The sequence below is a fragment of the Eublepharis macularius genome, chromosome 10, assembly GCF_028583425.1.
Source record: "Eublepharis macularius isolate TG4126 chromosome 10, MPM_Emac_v1.0, whole genome shotgun sequence".
In the NCBI taxonomy this organism is placed as follows: Eukaryota; Metazoa; Chordata; class Lepidosauria; order Squamata; family Eublepharidae; genus Eublepharis; species Eublepharis macularius.
In genome coordinates this window covers 2,796,294-2,819,142 of record NC_072799.1, presented here as the reverse complement: position 1 = coordinate 2,819,142, position 22,849 = coordinate 2,796,294, and the positions used below count along the sequence as shown (strand labels likewise).

Sequence of the window (22,849 nt, the reverse complement as noted above, 5' to 3'; positions counted from 1 at the left end):
TAAAAAAAAGCGTGTGGTTGATTTCTTTTTCAACAAGGAAAAAGGCAAAAGAACTTTGCTTGGAAAAGGATGCCCACTTCGATGGCTCCCCTGCGCCCACGTTTGGGGCTTGCCAAGATCCATCTATGGGTAGGAAGAGGGGCCAGATTGCAAACCGTTCTTAAAGTTTATACTTTTTTCAGGCAGGAAACTCCTTTGGGGAGGTTTTAAGCTGCACGATGATGGAGCCTCTACGGCCAGAGAAGGAAAACGCTTTGGATCCCGCTCTGCCTCCTTTGGGGAAAAGTCCGTTTCCAGCAGTCAGCTTCCAAGCAGAGCCTAAAAGCCCCCTCTGCCTCCCCTGTGGTTTCCCCCCAACATCTGGAGACAGGAAGCCCGTGCTTTGGGGCCATCACTTCCCAAACCGCTTACCTAGCCAGTGTGGTGTAGAGGTTAGAGGGTTGGATTAGGAGCTGGAAGACCCAGGTTTGAATCCCCCGCTCTACCGTGGAAACATGCTTGGTAGCCTTGGGCCAGTCACACACACTCAGAAGGACGCTTCCCTGACGTGCTACCTGCTAGGCGGCTCAAGGCCAGAGCTCCTGTGGTAGCCAGTCTAGCCGTTGGGCTCATTTTTCTCTTGCATCCTCCCTGGTTGAAATGCCACAGGCTCACTCAAGCAGTGAGGAGCCCCGTGGCGCAGAGTGGTAAGCGGCAGTACTGCAGCCCAAGCTCTGCTCACGACCTGAGTTCGATCCTGGCGGAAGCCGGGTTCAGGTAGCCGGCTCAAGGTTGACTCAGCCTTCCATCCTTCCGAGGTCGGTAAAATGAGTACCCAGTTTCCTGGGGGTAAAGTGTAGATGACAGAGGAAGGCAGTGGCAAACCACCCTGTAACAAAAGTCTGCCAAGAAAACGTTGTGATACGACGTCTCCCCATAGGTCAGTAATGACTCGGTGCTTGCACAGGGGACTCCCTCTACCTACCGCTACCACTCAAGCCGCAAGGCATTCAGAGTGTCGACATGCAAAGAGGATGGAGGGCTTAATACACAATACAGATAAATAAAATTTGGGGTTTCCAGAAAAGTGAGCGTCCCCCCTTCCACCATATACACTGCAGATGAGCAAGGCCCATGAGCTATTAATGCTTCCAACAGCACCATGTGCAGGGTAGGAAGAAGATCCAAGGGCTGTGTTTTCCTGGGATTGGGGAGGGGGGAAATTGGTAACAGGCAACCTCTGCTGGATAGATTCCTCAACAGTCCCCAAACCGGAAAGCGCCCCCCGCCCTTAAGCAAGTCTGCCACCAGAGCAGATGACAAGCCCATCTTATCTAAGAGAAATCCACAAATGGGACCGGATCCCCTTTGGTACTCCGTGTTTGGGAGGCACAGCTAGCACCCACCACTGCCTAAAAGCTGGGCACCCCAACAGACGGCAAGCGGTGAAACTTTTAAAAGCTGCAAAGCAGCCCCCCCCCACCAGTGCCAAGAGCAGCAATCCAACTCCTTGGATCGAACAGGCGGCGCTTTTCTTCCCAGCTGCTTAAGGGAGGGTGGGTGGGTGGGGAGTAGCTGTGTCCCCTCCCCTTCATGGGCCTGGATGGTTTTTTCCCCTGCGGCTACAGCTCAAATGCACCCAAAGCAGGACGGAAACAGGGCGGCAAGCCATCTGGGAGGCCCGTACACCTCCCTAGCTCTGTAGACAAGGGGCAGAGATCACAAGGGGATGCCTCCTCCCACTTCTGGGCAAACATCCCAACAAAGGTTCCTCGGAGGAATGTGGCTGCTGCTTTCCCGAAGGCATGCGCTGCTTCTCCTGCATTTCGCCAGACAGGGCTGGGCATTGGAGGCCCCATTCTCTGCCCCATTCAGAGGTGGGCCCACCTCTCCAAGCAGGCCCACAGCCTGGTGGCGCACTGCACGCTGGCGCGTCTCATCGCTGCTTTGTTTCATGGACCCGACAGTTGCACTTGAGACTATTCCTGGGTTCACTGTAGGAGAGAAGTGTCCCAGACAGGAAGTAATTTCTTCCTTCCCTCGAAGGAGAAAAGGGGGGGGAAAGAAGGTGGCTATTTCCCCTTACAATATTTCAGCACCGCTAGATGTAGGTAAAATGGAGAGGCTGCCCTTGTTAACTGTTCCGCTGTAGCTGTTCCAGTTGCCACTCTGGCCTGTGGCGGCTCCTGGAGACGGCTTGCTGGAAGGGCGGCCCCAGCAAAACCTGCCTCTTTGGCACTCGAGCTGCAAGCCAACAAACCGGCAAGCTGCCCTTCGCTTTTCAAGAGTCCAGACAGGGTAAAACTGGTCTGTCTGGGATCTAACGAATCCAACCAGCTGTCCAAAGGGTAATGAGGGTTAACATGATCTTGCCTTCCGCTGACTGATCTGTGCAGTGACTGGTCTACCCGTGGCACCCTCGCTGTGGCTGCAGGCCCAAGGGCGATGTGATCATGACTCTCAGCTCTTGGTTGCTGGAGGGGAGAATATAGAGAAAGGGGGGGGCAAACAGTTGAGAGACGGGATGGGGGTGTAGCTTCTTCACTCTCCAAGGCCTTCAGGCTCCGGGGTGTTAGTTGGAAAGGAAATCAATGGAGGCCCGCACAGTCTTTGAGGTCCGGACGTCCATGGCTGTCACCTTGATCTCCGTATCGCCAAACTGCATGCTCGCCCGTATCTCGCGCCGGCTCCTCTTGGGCGAGCTGGACTCGTCCACTTCCTCCAAGTCCAGGCTGATGGTGCCACATTTCCTCACACCGGGGTCTGTGATGTAGACCACGTCGTCGGTGGCACAGCAGTAGATGTTGATGATGATCTTGCGTTGCCCTGCCCGGGCTGGGCAGTAGCTCCTCTGCACCACCTCTCCCAACGCCACTGACTGGTCCACCGAGACGAACTTCTCAAAGATGTCGGTGCACCACTTCTTCCCTTCCTTGACGAGGAGCTTCTCCCTGGGGTGCTTGCCCTCCACAAACTTGTTGAGCACCCCGACGCCGTAAGTCAGGGGCGAGCGCCTCACCCGGACAATGGTGGGGTCCAGGCCAAACAGCACTGCCCCTTTAAGGATGGTCAGCCCCACATCCTGGGGGATGATGACTCGGCAAACGCCGTTGAAAGTTGATTGGACGGCATGCTGCAGCATGGCCGACTCGGCAAATCCTCCCACCAGGAAGAGGAACTTGATTCCTTCGACTTCCGGTTTCTTCATGAGGTCATCTGGAAAAGGGCAAGGAAGGAGAGCGGAGAAGTTAAAGACCACACTGGCCAGAATCAAAAGGGGAGCGGAGGGGAGGGGTGGAGAAGGTGAGCATAAACTCTCTCATTCAAAACCTGGAAGCTGCAGTTGATGGCCAAGAGCAGAGCTTCTGCAGAGAGCAGCTGAGTGGTCAGTCTGGGAAGGGCTGGTTTTTCTGAAGACCCCCCCCCCCCCCGCAAAAAAAGAGCTAGTGCCAGCAGAAAGCAAAGTCCTCCGTCAAAAGAACCCCCCAGCCTGTCAGCTACTGGGCAGGAGGACATGGGCACTGAAATCAGCTGCTGCAACGGCATCTCACTGAAACTAGGGTATTCCCCCATCCCGTCAAAACCAGGCAGCGCCCTTTGGTGAGTCTATGAGCCTCTCTACACAAGACACCTTGGTGCATGATCATCAAGTGTCGGGAGATGCAATGTTAGCCGGGAAGTGTAGTTTTAAAAGACAGAGCCGGCAGAGATTGCTCCTCAGAGGGTTTGTCAATTTCATCTTCACCTCTGGAAGGCTCTGGCAATTTCACTTCTCCACTCTAAAACTGTGTGGGATGGCAAGCAGAGGGCAGCCAGGAATGGAAATGGGCTGGAGCTGCCTTCCAGAGCCCGGCTTGGACCTGGAGAGGTTATAATGGGCTGAAGTTTCTCTTCTGGCATTTCACAGCCCCTTCACAAGCTCCAATGTATAGCAAAGCCTTTGCCCTGCCGCCATCTCTGTCTTTTTAAACAACCCTTCCCGGCTACCATTGCATCTCCTGATACGTGTTCTTCATGTGTCAGATGTCTCGTGGAGAGAGAGACTCAGTCTCCCTGCCTCAATCCCTCCATCTCACAATATGGAAGTCTAATGTCACAGCTGCAAGCTTACGAAGCGGCGTGGGACAAAGCTTCCAACGCACCCTGAGCTCCGTGGTCTTCAGCTAAAGAAACGGGTCACAAGCAGAGGCCCATTTCTGCTCTGGGGGAAGCTCCGCTGCTGCTGGTAGCTGTCGCAGATCAGGGGTTGGGCATCCTGTGCCGGCTTGCTGGCTAGCGTGGCTCTGCAACAAAGGCACACCACCTTTGGACCCTTCTGCCCACGCCCCAAGAATAAACGGAGGTTTGGCACTGAATCCGCACGAAGCAAGCAGCTGCAGCTGATCCCAGCTCTTCGACAAGTGTGTCCACAGCCTACCTGACCTTTCTTGCACGTATGAAGCAGGCATACGTCTTAAGGTGCATGCCTGCCTACACTGAGAGAATGTCATGTGTGAAGCAACCTGAAGCTGATGTCTGAACTTGGCTCTTCCGCAAGACTGCAGCTGCTGTTAGGCAGAGGGACCGAGGAGGCAGCCGCTATGGGCTCAGTCCTAGCCCAACCACCCGCCAGCCTTGACTAATGGGTGACTGGCACAGCTCCTCCTGACCACGTGGATCTCACGTGGCCAGGGTAAAGGGGTTTCTGCTTCACTAAAATTTTTCCAGAATTGTGGTTTAAAAGCACCAAACGATTTGCAATGCTTGGGTGTTAAAAAAAAGTGTAAACGGGTGGTGGATGGAGGATGGAGTGAAAGGGCCTTGAAAGAAAACCATGCCCCTGGCCCCAACCTAGAGCAGCTTCCAAGACAACCCAGGGCAACATAGTCACAAGGGTTTCTGCTGAACATTGGCTGCACAAGTATGCAACATGAGTATTTCATGCACGGTACCTCCACTTAGTGACACAGAGGGATCCGGGCACAGGCTTGTGTTGGGCAACGCAACCAGCAAGAGAGCACTAGGGGGGTTCCCAAGGAAGTACCAGCTGTGCCATGGTGGCCCGCACTGGAGGTCGAGTGACTCCTCGAGTGGGAAGGAAGCAGAGCTCGGAGTGCGTCGGGCAGGACTCCAGCTGTCTCCAACAGGTAGCTGGCTTCTGAGCCTGTCTCAGTCCATCCTTTCTCAAGCTATTTCAAGCATAGAAAAATTCAAGCCATTCAGGCTGCTTCCACACACGTTGGATAATCCACTTTCAATACTCTTTAGTAAACATTTGGAACTGCTTTTCCATGTGTGGAACAAAAAATCCACTTCCAAAAGATCGCTAAAGTGCATTGAAAGTGCATTATTCAACGTGTGTAGAAATGGCCTCAGTCCTATGTTGGTTTCCATGGCCAAGGCACTTCCCTGGCTGGCAATGGACATGGAAACCGACATAGGAATAAATGGCTTGAATTTTTCTGTGCTTGAAGTACCTTGAGAAAGGATGGGCTGAAACGGGACACCAGCTGTGGCGGGTCTTGGCTGCTGGCCAGCCCTGCACACTTTCCCCCCTCCTGCAGACTCACACACAGTCAGAGTGGCGTAGTGGTTAGAGTGTCGGACAAGGATCTGGGAGACCCAGGTTCGAATCCCCTCTCTGCCGTGGCAGCTCCCTGGGTGATCTTGGGCCAGTCACACACACTCGGCCTCACCTACCTCACAGGGTTGTTGTGAGGATAGAATGGAGGAAAGGAGAATGATGTAAGCCACTTTGGGGGGAAAGGGGGGGCATAAAGAAAGGAGGGGCTAGCACCAGGAGTTACCCCACCCCCACCCCCACTCCCCAGGATACGAGTGCTGAGATTCTGTGGCTCACCAATGTGGTTAATAATCTGGCTGATGGTTGGCTGGAAAAGCTCGTTCATGGCCTCGGACGACATGCGTAGCATCCCTTGGGAGGACCATTTCACCAGGTTCACGCTGGGGACAGCGAGAGAAAGAGGAAGGAGGCCATGAATTGGGAGGGGGTGGTGGTCGTTCTTTCCTCCCTGCCTGCTGAATCCCCCCACCAAGAAGCCTTGGTTGGACTCATCCCTGGCCCTGCCACGGTTCTTCTGCTCAAAACAACTTCCCCCAAGTTGCTTTTTCACCCGGCAGGGGGAAGTTACAGAAGCCCTCCTCCCCACACATCCCAAAACTACAAAGAGGCAACTTGGGGAAGGGTTATTAAAAGGGTCAGCAGCCAACCTGCCCTTCCTCCATGCCAGTTTGCATCCCGCCCAAGACCGTTTGGGGACTTCGAAAACAGATAAGGGAATAATTGCAGATGTCTGTGCGATGTGCAGCTTGAGCAGAGCCAGGCCAATGTATTTTGTTGCCCGAAGCAACCCCCCCATGGCATCCCCCCATGCTGTCAACAGCCAAGTACCAGCTGAGCCCCCACCCTCTACCTGTGCCCCTCTGGCCAGGTGCTCACTGACTGCAGAGGTAGTGACGGCCACGGGCACAGACGGCTTTAAAAGGAATTCGGCAGATTCCTGGAGGAGAGGTCCATCCACGACAGAAGGGAGCCTCCATATTCAGGGGCAGTCAGCCTCACGGCCGCACTACATGTAACTGCATCTTTGTGGCAACCATGGGCATGTCACCACCATTTAAAGGCCATTTTAAAAATGCCATCAGGGAGAGAAAAGTTCTTTCTCTTCACTCTCTCTACATGCATAATTACATAAACCGCTATAAACCTTTTCTTCCGCTAAAATGAAAAGTCCCAGAATCTCCAGTGTTCCCTCTCAAGAAAGGTGCTCCTTAATCCTCTTAGTTGCCCTCCTTTGCGCTTTCCCCAGCATTGCAATGTCCTTTCGAAGATACAGGCGAACAGAACTGTGCACATTATTCCATAGAAGGTCAAACCATAGACCTGTACACAGGCTTTATAATATTGGCTGTTTTATTTTCAGTCCCTTTCCTAATAAACCCCAGCATGGAATTCACTTTTCTTCACCACTGCCACACAATTTCGACATTTTCATCGAGCTGTCCACTACACCCCAAGCTCTCTTTCCTTCTAACACTGTCAGTTCAGACCCCGTCCAATTACGGGTTTTGTTTGAGTTTGCATCCGCATCGTCCTACCAAAATTGAACTTCATTTGCCCCCCTCCCATGGGCATACATCCAGAGGAGTTAGCAGTGTTAGTCTATGGTCACAAAATAGTAAAGCATCCGATAGCACCTTTAAGACAAACCAACTTTATTGTAGCATAAGCTTTCGAGAACCACAGCTCTCTTTGTCAGATGCAACCTGACGGTTGCATCTGACAAAGACAGCTGTGGTTCTCGAAAGCTTAAGCTACAATAAAGTTGCATCTGATGAAGAGAGCTGTGGTTCTCGAAAGCTTAAGCTACAATAAAGTTGCATCTGCTGAAGAGAGCTGTGGTTCTCGAAAGCTTAAGCTACAATAAAGTTGCATCTGATGAAGAGAGCTGTGGTTCTCGAAAGCTTAAGCTACAATAAAGTTGCATCTGCTGAAGAGAGCTGTGGTTCTCGAAAGCTTATGCGACAATAAAGTTGCATCTGATGAAGAGAGCTGTGGTTCTCGAAAGCTTAAGCTACAATAAAGTTGCATCTGATGAAGACAGCTGTGGTTCTTGAAAGCTTATGCTACAATAAAGTTGCATCTGACAAAGACAGCTGTGGTTCTCGAAAGCTTAAGCTACAATAAAGTTGCATCTGATGAAGACAGCTGTGGTTCTCGAAAGCTTAAGCTACAATAAAAATTGGTTCATCTTAAAGGTGCTACTGGACTCTTTACTATTTGCCACCCTGTTGCCAACATGCCCAATTTAGAGAGATCTTGGAGCTCTACACAGTTGGAGGAGAGGGTGGCACCGTGGAATTACATCACCATTCCCTGGGACATCCCAACCCGGGGGGGGGGGGAAGCTGGGGACCCCCACGCATATAGCCACACCTGCTGCGCTTGAGGGCCGTCTCCACATTCTGGCCTCGGTGCTTTCGGTAGAAGTCAATGAAGGAGAAGGGCAGCGAGATGTTGAGGGGGTTGGCGCGATGGGGTGCAGCTGTCCGCTTGCGGGCCTCGAAAGCGATGGTCAAGTCGACCCAAGCGGCCGGGCGCTTGGCCTTGAAGGTGGCGATGAAGTCCTCGCCAAAGATCTGGCAGAGCAGCTTCTCGAAGGCGAGATCCACACCCACGGCCCCGTATGGACCCCCTGCAAGGCACCAGCACAGATGGGGGAGAGTCAGAGAAGCAAAGCAGAAGGCGGTGTAGGAACTGAGCTCAGGTTCCCTTTCCCACCTACGCTTTGGGAGTGTGTTTGGGGCAAAGCACGGCATGCTCAGGTGCTGGGCGAGACAACAGACACACTCTCGGAGGTTCTTTGTGCAGCTTCCCAAATTGTGGTTGCAGCTCTTGTTACAGCACAGCCACAACGGGGCTTCTTCGTGGCCGGTTTCCTGCCCAGGTCCCTTAGCAGCAACTATCCCTCTTCTCAAAGCCACCAGGACTTTTTCATTTTTTAAAATCCCCAAGTAAATATCATCACACTGCTATAGCATTATAGCGGTCTGTGTCCCGTTCCTCTGTACGCTATTCTCTGAGTTATTTCAATTTTTTTTTAAAAAAAGGCAACTCTCCAGCCCTTTTCATTGCAGAGATACCTCCCTGCGACACAGGGGCAAGAGACTTTTTTTTTTTAATGAAAGCTGGGGATTCAGAGAATAGCGTACAGAGGTAGTTACATTATATTGATATAATGATACCCAATTGCCATAAAAAACCCCCTACTGGCTAGGAGGAGAAATGGCCACTGTGGGGCCAGGGTCAGGGGAAATGGCTGCCCTTCTGTGGCTGGAAAATCCAACCTTCCCCAAACACAGCTGCAGGCTTCCTCGGGAGGTGGTTCTTGGGAGGTTTTGAAGCAGAGGCTAGATGGCCATCGGACAGCAATGCTGATTCTGTGAACCTGGGCAGATCATGAGGGGGAGGGCAGGAAGGGCTACATCAGGGCTTAATTCTCATGGCCCCTTCTTACATGTCCAGGGTAAGGCCAATTACCAATTTGGGGTGAGGAAGCAATTTTTCCTAGGCTAAGGATCCTGCTGGTGTTTTTCCATCTTCTGGGCATGGAGCAGGGATCACTAGGGTGGGGGCGGGGGGGAGAGAGTTGTGAATTTCCTGCATTGTGCAGGAGGTTGGACTAGATGACCCTAGAGGTCCCTTCCAACCCTATGATTCTATGATTTCTAAAACTGGTAAAGCTGGTTTGAGAAATGGTTGTTGTGGATTTTCCGGGCTGTATAGCCATGGTCTTGGCATTGTAGTTCCTGACGTTTCGCCAGCAGCTGTGGCTGGCATCTTCAGAGGCGTAGCACCAAAAGACAGAGATCTCTCAGTGTCACATTTCTGTCTTTTGATCTCTGTCTTTTGGTGCTACACCTCTGAAGATACCAGCCACAGCTGCTGGCGAAATGTCAGGAACTACAATGCCAAGACCACGGCTATACAGCCTGGAAAATCCATAACAACCATCGTTCTCCGGCCGTGAAAGCCTTCAACAATATACTGATTTGAGAAAGATCAGAGAAAAGATGGTGAAATGTTGGGAGGTGTATGAATGCACCAAGATGTCATGGGAAAGCAGAGAAAACCCCCACTTCCCAAAAGCACTGAGCCCGGAGCAGATAACCCATGTAGAAATGGTCTGAATGTCAACCCTGGATTAAAGAGACGACTTGGCTTAGTGGCACTGCCCCTGTTTGGCATACAGAAGGTCCAAAGTTCAATCCCCGCAATCTACAGCTGAAGAAGGCTCAAAACAGTCGGTAACGTGAAAGACTTCTGCCTGAGATTTTGGAAAGCTGCTGGCGGTCAGAGACTGAGAAACAGTGACCTTGAGGGACCCAGGGGCCAACTCGGAAGACAGCTTCATGTACTCATTTAACAAGAAAAACAACAACCACACTTATATACTGCTCTTCTCTAGACCGATTAGTGCCCCACTCAGAGCAGTGAACAAAGTCAGTGTTGTTATCACCACTGGCGTTGAGCTGAATGGTTCACCTAAGACGACCTGGTGAGCTCATGGCAGGAGTGGAAGTCGAACCAGCAGAGTGCTGATTCGCAACCCAACCACTTAGTGCACTGCTAAGAGGGAACAAAGTCAGTGTTGTTATTATCCTCACAATACAGCTGGGGAGCTGGGCTGAGAGGAGGGGCTCGCCCAAGGCCACCTGCTGAGCTCATGGCAGGAGTGGGGGTCGAACCAGCAGAGTGCTGATTCGCAGCCCAACCATTTCACCAGTATGCTACAGCAGCTCCTATAATAATAACAGTGTGCTTATATACTGCTTTTGTAGACGGATGAGTGCCCCATTCAGAGAGGTGAACAAAGCCAGTGTTGTTGTTATCCCCACAACACAGCTAAGGAGCTGGTGCTGAAAGGAGTGGTGGACCCAAGGCCACTTGCAGAACTCACGGCAGTAGCGGGATTCGAACCGGCAGAGTGCCGCCCAAATACTTAACTGCTATGCTACAGCAGTTGTATTTGCATCAACTTGGATTTGGAAAGGTATTTTTTAATACTGGGATGTGACCAAGAGGAATTCTGCCTAAGGAAGGCTGTAAGCCCAAGGAGCCAGAACTTCTTCCGCAAACAGTCCCAGTTTCTGCTCCATGTTTTGGTGCATCCTTGCTGTTTCAATCTCAGCCACCAGATGGAGATCTAACATAACAAAACCAATCCAAAGGAACTTCAAAGCTGCTTTTTAAAAAATCTGGGCAGCGTTCTGGGGCCTCCTTTGCAACTAATTGTATGTGTGTGGGGGGGGGGGCTTTGTTTTTCTAGTTGCAAGATTGTGCAAGCTTTTAGGCAGCCATGGAAATGCAGTTTGCACATGCACAGAGGTACTCTGTAGTGCCACTTTGCATATATCCAGCTGCTGGTCCCCGGTTTCATTTGTCACGTGAACGCTTGTTGGCTTTTTCTTACAAACTGATATGTGCGTGTACAAGCAGGATGGACATGAATTCAGTGCAATCTCTGTGTGAGAGAAAACCCAGGTAAGAACATAAGAAGATCACTGGCGGATCAGACCAATAGTCCATTTGGTCTAGCAACCCATGGAAATTGCAGGAAAATGGCCCCCTTTCTGCTTTCTCTCCACCTTGGTTTGGGGCACTGCTGTATGCAGTGTCCCCCCCCCTCCATTTTTCTAAGTAGGGAAAAGATCTCTCTCTCTCTCTCTCTCTCTCTCTCTCCCCAAAGTCTTGCTCTAATAATCTCCCCCTGCCCCACATACAGAGATCACTTGCCCAGCTGGGAAACGCCCAGAGTTGTCAAAGGAAGTTCTCCTTTGGCTCCAATCAGGTGACAGGTAAGCAAAAGAAGAAGGGTCTCTGCCCCAAAGAACTTACAATCTTCATTGCAGGGGGGAGCAAGGGCAAAGAGGCGCAGACACCACCCATTGCAGTGAAAGACCCACCTGATGCTTTGTAGAGTTCCTTCAGCGTCCCCTGTGGCTGCTCGATTTGGTGAACGGTCAGATCCACCGTCCCGCCCCCACAGTCGGCCACGATGTAGCGGTCTCCTGTGGGACCCAGGGGAGAAGAAGGAGGCACAACGCTTAGAGGAGGGGAGCAGCTGGCACTCCAACACGAATGCTCTTCTGCCGCAGGATATGCCCAAGAGCCATGTGGAGGGGCAGTTAGGCCAACACGGGGCAGATCTTAGTTCAAATTTCCACTTTACTGTGAAGGGCAGTAGGTGACCAGGGGCTCATCCATTAGCCTGCCCTACCTCATAGGGTTGTTGCAAAAGGAGGAACAGAGAACCAAGGGCATTGCCCTAGGTTTCTTGGAGGGGGACAGGGATACACAGCGGGCTTGACCTACAATGCTCAAAACACTCGGGTTGCCAACCTCTTGGCATTACAATGGATCTCCAGACTACAGAGATGAGTTCCCCAGGAGAATATAGTGGCTTTGGAAGGCAAACTCTTATGGTATACCATAGATTCTAGTAAAGAGTCCAGTAGCACCTTTAAGACTCACCAACTTTATTGTGGCATAAGCTGTGGTTCTCGAAAGCTGATGCTGCAATAAAGTTGGTGAGTCTTAAAGGAGCTACTGGATGATGCATCTGATGAAGAGAGCTGTGGTTCTCGAAAGCTGATGCTGCAATAAAGTTGGTTAGTCTTAAAGGTGCTACTGGCCTCTTTACTATTTTGCAACAACAGACTAACATGGCTAGCTCCTCTGGATCATAGATTCTAGGTGAAATCCTTCCCCAGTTCCCCCACCACAACAGGCACCAGCCCTCTCCAGGAATACTCAGGCCAGAGTTGGCAACCCAGGCCAAAAGAGCATCACTGTCACCACATACTAATTAGTGGGGTGTCATTGCACCCGGAAGGACTCCCTTGAAATGAAAAGGAATTATGCAAGACTAAGGGGGGAGGTTCTGGACAAAATAGATGCAGTTTGTCCGGAGGGTCAGAATCCAGCAGGGTCCTTGGGGTATCTGGCCCAATTTTACTACCTTCTCCACAGCCAGGTCCAGAAAGGGTCCCCCGTGATTTCTGCCAATGTCTCCTGGGATTTAGGAGCTGCCGCCAGAAGGGCCCGCCATGCCGGTGCGGGTATGCAGGGCTTCATCTCATCTCTGGGGCAGATGCCTGCACACGCGCTGCTCACTTGCGCTCTGCCCCCCCTGCAGTGCGCAGCTGGCCGTTTCACACTCGGCAGCTACCCAAATGGATGTTGCACGGCTGATGGCGGAGTTCAAGCAGTGCAGAGGGGCAGGGGCTTGGTCTGCGATCCGGGGTCTGAGAAAGGGTGTTGCGAACAAGAGGTCCCAAATTTTATCCCTGATATGCTGGAGAGGGTGCCATCGGGTGCCACGTTCCATCTCAGGCACCTCCTGTCACGAAGCACCCTGGGTCACCGAGAAAGCGCTCTCTCTGCCTGCGGCTGGGGTGAGCTGGGCTTCTCCAGCCCCAACACAGCACAAGGTAGCTTCATAAATTCTGTGCCCAGCATGGGCCTCGCCTGGCCATTGGCGGTTTCCTGAAGGAGGAGGCAGCCTGGGAGAGGGTCCAAAGTCAACAGGGCCTCCTTCGTCAACAGGGCCCAGATGGAAACCCTCAAGTGGAGGAGGAGGCCTCCCAAACACACCCGGGTCTGTTTGGATTGCTGGGAAGAAGGGCTTGCTCTCCATGCAAGGAAAGGCAGGGGGAGGGGGAGGATGGATTTCTTGGGCTGCTCCTCGATGGGGAAGGAAAACATGCCAAGGGCAGGCTTGGATCTAATTCTACAGCTCTGCTTGACACAGCGTCCTAGCAAGCTCTGCTGTCCCCTGGAAGACTTTGGGGGGCAAAGAGTGGAAGCAGCCTCGGGCATGGCACTTGATGCCAGCAAGACCCTTTAACTGGGCAGGTGTGCTGCATCCCAGGTAGGGTTGCCGACTCACACTTGCGAAACACCTGGAGATTTAGGAGTGGAGCTTGCAGAGGGGGAGGGAGGTTGGGGGAGGGGAGGGACCTCAGCTGGGTATAACGCCATACAGACCACCCTCCAAAGCAGCCGTTTTCTCCAGGGTCATAGATCCAGAGGACTTCGCCGTGTTAGTCTGTAGTTGCGAAACAGTAAAGCGTCCAGTAGCACCTTTGAGACTAACCAACTTTATTGTAGCACAAGCTTTAGAGAACCACAGCTCTCTTCATCAGATGCAACTTTATTGTAGCATAAGCTTTCGAGAACCACAGCTCTCTTCATCAGATGCAACCTGACGGTTGCATCTGATGAAGAGAGCTGTGGTTCTCAAAAGCTTATGCTACAATAAAGTTGGTTAGCCATAAAGGTGCTACTGGACTACTATTTTCTCCAGGGGAATTGATCTCTGTTGGATGGAGGTCAGTGGCAATTCTGGGAGATCTCCAGTCCCCACCTAGAGCTGGCAATCAGAGAGAGGGGACACCAAGACAACCACCAGACGTCTCCCTGCCTCCCACTGCACAGCAATGCCAAAGAAGTCCCCCGCCAGCACCCTAAAGGATTCCGAGGGGCCACACCCTTGGCACGCCTCCAGGCCACCCGGCTCCTCTACTGCCAGGCACCACTAGCCAGATCCATTGCTTGTGCCCTGGGGCCCCACCCCATCCATTCTACTTTTAGCTTTGATTTGCTTTTTTTAAAATTTAAAAAGTGCCTTTGATGCACTTGTTTCTCAAGCAGGAGGGGCCTCTTGCCTGAGCCTGCTGATACCTCCGGGATGCACGAGATCCGCAGTGTAGCTCTGGGTAGGGCAGCTTCCTCCATACGAGGAAATCCCCACTCCCCACCCTCTCTCCACCGTGGCTTCCTACTCAATCCACACACACACATCTTGACATTTCTACAGAGATCGCTTCCCCCCAAGGGACAACACTGTTTAGCAGCATATAAAACAGGCGTCTGCCCAGATGTCTTCAAGGGAGAATGCAAGTTTTGGAAAACTAAGTGTGAACACCTTTTTTTAAAACCGGAAAGAACTGCCTGGTTGTTAGGGGAGGAGGAAGCCAGGCCGGGCTTTGGGCAGGCTGTCTGCTCTCCCCCCTCCTTCCCTCCATTGTTGGGAGAACCAGCCTGCTTTTCCTCTCTGCACTGATGTCATGGCCCTACCCGCTGGCCCAATGCACAATAATTTACTACGAGGAAAGCGCAGCCAATGACCTCGTCCGCTTTCCCACTCCAGAAAAGGGGAAGGGGCCACATCCTTGAAGGAGAGCCATGTGTCAGTGAGGCCAGCTCCGCCGCCCCAATAATCGGCCAGGAGAGGGGGCCAGTTCCAATCGCCCTGCCAGCCTAACTGCAAAACTGCTTTCACACCTGGGCCTCATCTGTGTGCAGAGGTCATTTTACATTGTTTAATATATTGTTGGTAGAATTGCTTATTGTTGGGATTTCAGCAAGTGCCCTACATGCAGTCATGAAAGAGTTAAATTGTTGTTCTGTTTGTTTAGTTACCCAACTATTTTGCATAGGACCACTTAGCTGTCGAGTTAAGGTTCCCACCATAGAAAGGGAAGTCTTTATGCTTACGGAAGAGATCTAGGATTCGCTATTGGGCAACCAGTTTATTGGGGGGGTAATTAACTAGCATATACAAAGGGTTTATTGCTCTTTGTTTAGTCCTAAGACAGTCCTCAGTTTAGTCTCTGTTCAGTCTTTGTATGGATTGTTTTGAGTTCTAGTTCGACCATCAGGCTGTAGCAGTCAGTAAGTTAGCTATTTTTTAATGTTCTCACTAAATGTACCCTTTATCCTAATATTTAGTATTTTTCTAGAACTAAAACATTGGAGTCTGTTCTTCTTATATCCTACCGTGCACTAAATTACTCTGCTAATTAAACCCCAACACCTATTTCAGCATTAGATTTCTGCTGGTTTTACATCCTTGCAAATTTGCATGTATAGACTTATTGCATGTTTTTTTAAATGTCCTTGAAACTGGCTGTTAATTCACACTGTGTAATCCGCCCTGCGTCTCAGTGAGAAAGGCGGACTATAAAATCATTGAATCAAACAAACTGTTGTTCACTGGGTTCTGTGTCAATATTAATTCTTTGCAAGGCACCTAAAGAGATGCACGCTGCTCTGCAATCCCAAAGCAAGCCTCTCCCCCAGGGATGTTCTTCCCTGATCAAAACAGAGAATTCTTAGGTATTCTCAGGGCTTATTTTCTAGGGAAAGAGGTGGTGGAACTCAGTGGGTTGCTCTCAGAGAAAATGGTCACATGGCTGGTGGCCCCGCCCCCTGATCTCCAGACAGAGGGGAGTGTAGATGGCCCTCCGTGCCGCCAAGCGGCGCGGAGGGCCATCTACACTCCCCTCTGTCTGGAGATCAGGGGGCGGGGCCACCAGTCATGTGACCATTTTCAAGAGGTTCTGGAACTCCGTTCCCCCGCGTTCCCGCTGAAAAAAAGCCCTGGAGGTATTCTGAAGTTGTTAGGAAAATTGAAGGCTTTGGATCACAACTAGAGTGGACTGCAGGAAACTTCCCAAAATAGTTTCAGGTGGGTAGCCTTGTAGATCTGCAGAAGAACAGCAAGATCTGGGTCCAGTAGAACCTTAAGGATTAACTGGATTTCCAGGGTATGAAATGTCAAAAGTCAAAGCTGACAAAGGGAACTTTGATTCTTGAAAGCTTACACCCTGGAAATCTAGTTGGTCTTTAAGGTGCTACAGGACTCTAATCTTGTTCTTCCCCCAAGTAGATTTGTCATGGAATCGTCCCTCACACTGATCACCTATCGGATTACAGCTCCCAGACCAGATTACAGCTGAGCACCTGGTGCCCTCCTATGCTCTAAGCTGGTTTTCCTCATCCATTCTGGACTTGGCTACAGATATGATGGAGGGAAATACATCATGTGATCTGAGATCCAAAGAGAGAACGGTTTTCATCGGATCCTGAAAATTGCCGGGTTCTTTGGATGGAGACGCTGGCATGGAATTCCAGAGCAGGAACCGTGGCAGCCTGTCCAAGTATCTCAAAGACCAACCAGATTTTCAGTCCCCCCTCAACACTGTTACACTCTTCTACGTCCACTGAAGTCCACGGGCTTACAAAGGACAGATTCAAAAAGAGTCCAGTAGCACCTTTAAGACTAACCAATTTTATTTTATTGTAGCATAAGCTTTCGAGAATCAAGTTCTCTTCATCAGATGCCTGATCCGAACATCTGATGAAGAGAACTTGAACATCTGATGAAGAGAACTTGATTCTCGAAAGCTTATGCTACAATAAAATAAAATTGGTTAGTCTTAAAGGTGCTACTGGACTCTTTTTGATTTTGCTACTACAGACTAACACGGCTAACTCCTCTGGATCAAAGGACAGATTATTTCATTGTCTAGAACCCACTTCATTAGATCCATCATGCAAGGAGTATGATCTTGGTTGCAAACTTTTATACCTCATTATATATATCCACCCTCCCAGTTATCAGGGGGAAAATTGTGAACGTCACAGTCAAAGACCCATGAAACGAAAGAGGTCTGTGTTGTGGCATTTCGTTGCAAAACTCAAATCACTGTGCCAAACAGTAAACTGTCTAGTTACGGTGTGAATGGCAAAAGCCACCCAATAGGGCCACCCAGACAAAGTAGGGGGGGTCTCCCAGCTGGGACACCCGTGCTATGCAGAAAAATATGTATTCTGAGCAAAACAGGGCCGGAAGGTGGCCTGATGGGGACACAGCATGCTGCAGGAGGCAAAAAACGGGAGGGAAGAGAAACGAATCATTCAAGCTCTGGATAGAATCCTGGGGTGGGGTGGAATTTCCACATTGCCCCCCACCCCGCCCCACAGCTTGCATATTCAAGCAAAACAAAGTGGCTGTTCACACTAAATTAGCAATAACAACCTCCCTACCGATTGCTAAGCCAATTAAGCTTTCTAGTGGGAGGCAAATCCTTTTCTGCTCTTTGGAGAAATGCAATCCAAGGCCTCCATGAATTACAGTCAGCAGCTTCTGGCTAGAGTCTCCTTTTGCCTTTGCTATGGTTGAACAACTGTGATTTTTATTGATTTTACTTGATTTAAAACTGGTAATGAATTGGCTTTTAGCGGCTAAAAGATGCCCAGCTTCTTAGTGGAAAGGGCAATTATGCCACCAGGGAGGGCTCAGAAGATTTGGTCGGCTTTAGCACTGAGCATTACCTAAATGGTGAGAGATCCAGAGGAGTTAGCCCTGTTAGTCTGTAGTCGCAAAATAATTAAGAGTCCAGTAGCACCTTTAAGACTAACCAACTTTATTGTAGCTTAACTTTCGAGAGCCACAGCTCTCTTTGTCAGATGCATCGTCAGACTTTAAGACTTACCAACTTTATTGTAGCATAAGCTTTCGAGAACCACAGGTCTCTTCATCAGATGCATTGTTAGATGCATCTGATGAAGAGAGCTGTGGTTCTCAAAAGCTTATGCCACAATAAATTTGGTCTGTCTTAAAGGTGCTCTTTATTACTAAACGGTGAGGACCATCTCAGATCGCAAACAGATTTACGGAGAGGTAGAGAATGTTTCTGAAGTACTGAAACAACAAATCCCAAGATAATGCTTGCCCATATGCCCCCCCAAAAAAACATTCGTGTTTTACTCTGAACGACGGCTAAACTGAAATAATTTCAGTTTCTCTTCCTGCACTGATGGATAGATCAGAACTGCCACAAGACCAAATCTTTCAGATATACTCGGTTAACATTTTTCAAATTGCACGTAAAAAAAATTAATGAGGCCAAAAACTCTTTAGGCAAGGGATACCAAAGGGCAGACGAGGCAAAGGGCACTGAAAGGCAGACAAAGAATGAACTCCAGAAGATCCTGCTAATTAGCAGCAGCTCAGTCGCACCTCGGGGAGTTCGCTTTCCTCACTGCACACAGGAATTTAAGGCCTAGCCGTGCCCAGAGTCAGGAGCCCTTGGGCACAAGCCTAGCAGTGACAGCCAAAGGGCTCTTGGGTTTTGGCTCTTAGTTAAGTCTGAGAGCCAGAGCCTGGAACTGGATGGAAGATCAGCTGGTGAAGAGAGACGCCCGCACAGCCACCAAACAAGACCTTTCCTCCCCGGGTCACCACCCTGAGCATCCTTTAAATCCACCTGCACACGGTTCCCGTGAACGAGCCCTCTCACGATCCCTCCTCCGTTTCCCTTGGATGGGCCAAGGCCTCCCCCCCCCACTCAATGGAGTTCTTCCATTGGATCCTACCTGCCTGCATTTCGGCCCAAAGCTCGCCCACTCCAGACTCCACCAGGAAGGTTCTGCTGTGCCGGGAACGTCTCAGCTGCTCTCGGGCTGCGGGGCAAAGAGTCCGGAGGTGAGGCAGCAGGAAAAGAAAAGGCACCCAGCAAGTGAAACCAACCGAGATCAGGACATGGATTGTGCTTTAAAACGCAGAATGCATGGATGAGATGGAGTAAATTTAAGGACCTTGGCCTTCCATCTATGGTCAAATGCTTTAACCGGGGGGGGGGGTGGAGATACGTCGCAGACTCAGGAGGGGATTGGGGCCCCCTCCTGGCATTGCAGTGCAGATCTGAATCAGGACTTTCAACAGTCCCTATTTACCAGTGATTCTGTTGGATAACCGAACAAGGATTTTCCAGGATCAGCAGTTGCCCTGCAGTTTTGGCTTCCGGCATCTAGCTCAGCTCCTGCCCTGGAGCAAGAGGCCCAACCAGCAGGCATTTTGTGCCAGCCAATCGGAATCTGGCACCAGAATTCCAAATGGGAACCCAACTCTTCCTTGGAGTCGGCATTCCAGAAACGGGCACCATTTTCCACAAAAATAAGATTGACTCTAGAAAGACAGAAGCAGAAGGTGGGATGGATTTTACCAAAAACCAGAGGGGCAGTACCCCCTCTCCACCCATGCCACCCACTGGAGGAGAATGCTGAAGGACCACAGGTCCACATCATTCCCTGCCATCCATGGCACGGGAGGGGCCTGCCAGCCTTTCATGAAGCCCAGGAGGGGACAGGGTGAGCAAATACCTTGCTTGGGGTGAGCAAATACCTTGAACCAATTCAGCTACCTGGGTTTTGTTCTGTAGCAGTTCAGGAACCCCCAACAACAACATTCAATTTATATACCTCCCTTCAGGACTGCTTAATGCCCACTCAGAGCAGTTTACAAAGTATGTTATTATTATCCCCACTACAAAACACCCTGTGAGGTGGGTAGGGCTGAGAGAGCACCGAGAGAGCTGTGACTGACCCAAAGTCACCCAGCTGGCTTCAAGCGGAGGAGTGGGGAATCAAACCCGGCTCTCCTGATTAGAGTCCCACGCTCTAAACCACTACGCCAAACTGTCTCTACACCAAGCAGTCCAAATCTGCTCTGGAATGATGCTCAAGTAGCATCCAGAGATCCTTGCGTGAGAGCAAGATTTCAGGGCAGGGCAGGTGGTGGGCCATGGGGCTGGAAGAGTTTGAGTGCCCCACCTCCTCTGCAGCTAAAAGAGGGCGCAATGAACTTCCTGCCCTGGCTAAGTCTCCTTCCTATTTGGAAAAAAAACTTTTCCCCACTCTTGTCAAGAGGGAGGTAGGCAACTAGACTGCAGAGAGAAATGCCTGTCTAGGATTTCAGGTTCGTGTTTATAAGGCAAACAGCACAGACCTCAGGCCAGCCAGAGAAGGTCACATTCGAAGCACCTCAGAGCCACCAAAGAGGACCATTTCTGGGTAGAGTTGCCAACCTCCCGGAAGGGCCTGGAGATCTCCTGGAAATTATAACGTCTCCAGACTAGAAAAATCAGTTCCCCAGGAGAAAACGGGTGCTTTGGAAGGTGGACTCTTTGGCATTATACCTTGTTGAGGTCCCTCCCCTATTCAAATCCTGCCCACTCCAGGATTCACCCCCCCCTCAAATCTCCAGGAATTTACCAACTCAGAGTTGGCAACCCTAGACCTGAGGTGACAGGCCATCTGAAGTTACCCCACCCCCAAACATTTTCCCAGAGCTAATTTCTGCCCGCAAGTTGTCAAGTCAGATTGTAGAAAATGGCTGTACCACCTCAAACCCCTTCCGCAATGACTAAAGATCAGCCCCACCGAAATCTGCCCCTTTTTGATTGGCTGAGGCACAGCAGCCTCTGCAAAGCCTTTGGCAACAATCAAGATTTTATTAGCTGTGGTTTGTTCTGCTAATAAAGTCAAATGAAAGGCAGATGTGAAATCTTAATATAAACCGTTGCTTTCCAGGGCTTAAAGCAAAGTTTCCGTCAGAAGACAGCCATGGAGGGAAAATCTGTCTGGAGCTGGGTGCGTGGAGCTGCTTCGCAACATGCACAACCCACCCGTGGAACTCACTGCCACAGGATATTGTGATGGCAGCTAACCCAATGCGATTCATTGGGCCCAGCTTCTCTGAGAGGAAAGCTTCTCTCGCCTCCCTCCTCCTTAAGAATTATACTGTCAGATCAGACCAACAATTTGCATAGTTTAGCATTCTTGTTCTAGGACTGACCAACCAGCCAATCAGGGAGGCCTGCAAAAATCTCTCCTCTCTTTGTCACAAACATTTGGTGCTCAGGGGTATACTGCCTCTGAACATGGAGGTTCCATTCAGCTCTTACAGTACATAAGACCATTGGATGAGGCCCCGTCCAATGACAACAACCTAGCGAGGTGGGTTAGGCTGAGATGGACTGGCCTAGGCTCAAGTGGTGGGTTTCATGACAAAGCTAAGCACCCGAATCCTAGATCAACATACCAATTATCCTGGCAGAGAATTCCCGGGTTCCAAGCAGGCTGGAGAGCCAAAGGTATAAAGAATCTCCTTCACTGGAAAGTCTGGAGACTCGACCGGATTCTCTGGAGACATGGGGGACAGCCCCTTATCCATGCCCCCCCACACCAGAAAGAAACACAGGGAACAATGTTGCCTGGAGTGGGCCAAGCTACTGATGTCCCATCCCATCTCTTTTACTGGGGGAGGTAAGCAATAGCCATGCCCCCCCCCCACATCTGTTCAGCCTGAAAGAACAGCCTGCAAAGCAGCACTGCCCCCTACCCCACTAGAAAGATTTGGGAGCACCAACTTTACCTATGCCAGGAAAAAGTTTGTTCCTGTCCAGCGTCCCTCCCTAAAAAGACCCACCAGGTTCGGCCCTCCAGGTCAGCTGGAAAGTTTAAGAGCATCCATATTATTCAAAAGGACAAAACGACTGCATGGAAGGAAAACAGATGTGCAAATCTCCTCCTTGAAATTCACTTTTCCACAGATGTTTTGCTCAGCAGGACCAACCAGTTTTGCCCCCAAGTTTGCTTTCAGCAGAACTCAAGAGGGGGAATTCCTAAAGCTTTGCCTGGTGAATTACATTCATCTGGTCCCCTTAAAGGCTGCCGCCGGCCCCAGATGCGTGCGGATAAGGCTGCGTTGTCAGCCCAAAATAATAACAACTCATGTCGGGCTATGTGAAGCCTGCAAACTGACAAGTCTTTCCTCCCAACCAAAACTACACGCAAAGTCCTGCTCGCAGTGACCTCCTCGATTCCCAGTCACCGAATGCACACCCCTCACTTACCTTGTCTAAAGCTGGAGTCAATGGGAAGGTCCGGTGAGAGGCCGTTGGCCTGCGGCTTGTAGCTGAGGTCTATCAGCTGGTTGAGCCGCAGCTTCCGGCAGTAGATAGAGGCGGCTTCTGGCTCAAGGGCGATCAGCAGCTGCTCTGGGGTCTCTGATGGAACCAGCCCAGCCTGAGAGAACAAGAAGAAATGGGAAGACTGTCATCAGTGAGGGTTGCCAACCTCCAGGTGGTACAACTTGAAGACAGTATCATGACGAGTATGTAACAGCAACACAGAATCATGAAAACGAACTAAGAAACAAAGCGAACCACGGTTTGTTAATTGTGCTGTATACCATAATAAAGCTTTCACAAAAAACAACCTTTATTGTTGTGCTCTCGTGAGTCTTATTTAGAGGTGGGGATTAACCGAAATAAGTTCATCACAAACCAGGCCGGTTTGATGTTCGCAAACCAGCAGTTCGTCGGAGAGCATTTCTGACGAACTGTGACGATCCGCGACGATTTTTAGGGCGGTTTGATTTTTAGGGCGTTTTGTTTGGTTCATTTTTCGGTTCGTCACTGCGGACAGCCTGGCACTGATCAATCGGTTTCCTAGGCAACGGGAGAGGGTGGGCATTCTGCAGACCTTCTGCTGACCCAGAAGAGACGTATTCACAAACCAAAAAAATTGGTTTGCGAACGGGGTAATTTCATGCCAGTTCGTGGTTCATGAAATGCGATGAACCACAAACTGCGATGAACCGCCGTTTTTTCCAGTTTGTGCCAATCTCTAGTCTTATTCAATAATAATTACAATAATGTTTGGTACAACAGTATA

At 50.5% G+C, this 22,849-nt stretch overlaps 1 protein-coding gene across 2 annotated transcripts in view; it reads right to left on the bottom strand.

The window, feature by feature from the left end:
• Nucleotides 1-2: 2 nt before the first annotated feature.
• Nucleotides 3-22,849, bottom strand: part of LOC129336546 (heat shock 70 kDa protein 12B-like) — a 53,072-nt gene continuing 30,225 nt past the window's right edge. For both annotated transcript variants that reach the window (XM_054989696.1, XM_054989695.1), the window contains exons 8-13: nucleotides 22,027-22,198; nucleotides 18,707-18,793; nucleotides 11,446-11,550; nucleotides 7,916-8,174; nucleotides 5,819-5,922; nucleotides 3-3,195 (exon numbers count right to left, since the gene is read on the bottom strand). In XM_054989696.1, the coding sequence (XP_054845671.1) occupies nucleotides 2,552-3,195; nucleotides 5,819-5,922; nucleotides 7,916-8,174; nucleotides 11,446-11,550; nucleotides 18,707-18,793; nucleotides 22,027-22,198 (1,371 nt within the window). In that variant the 3' untranslated portion in view covers nucleotides 3-2,551. The remainder of the gene's footprint in view (nucleotides 3,196-5,818; nucleotides 5,923-7,915; nucleotides 8,175-11,445; nucleotides 11,551-18,706; nucleotides 18,794-22,026; nucleotides 22,199-22,849) is intronic.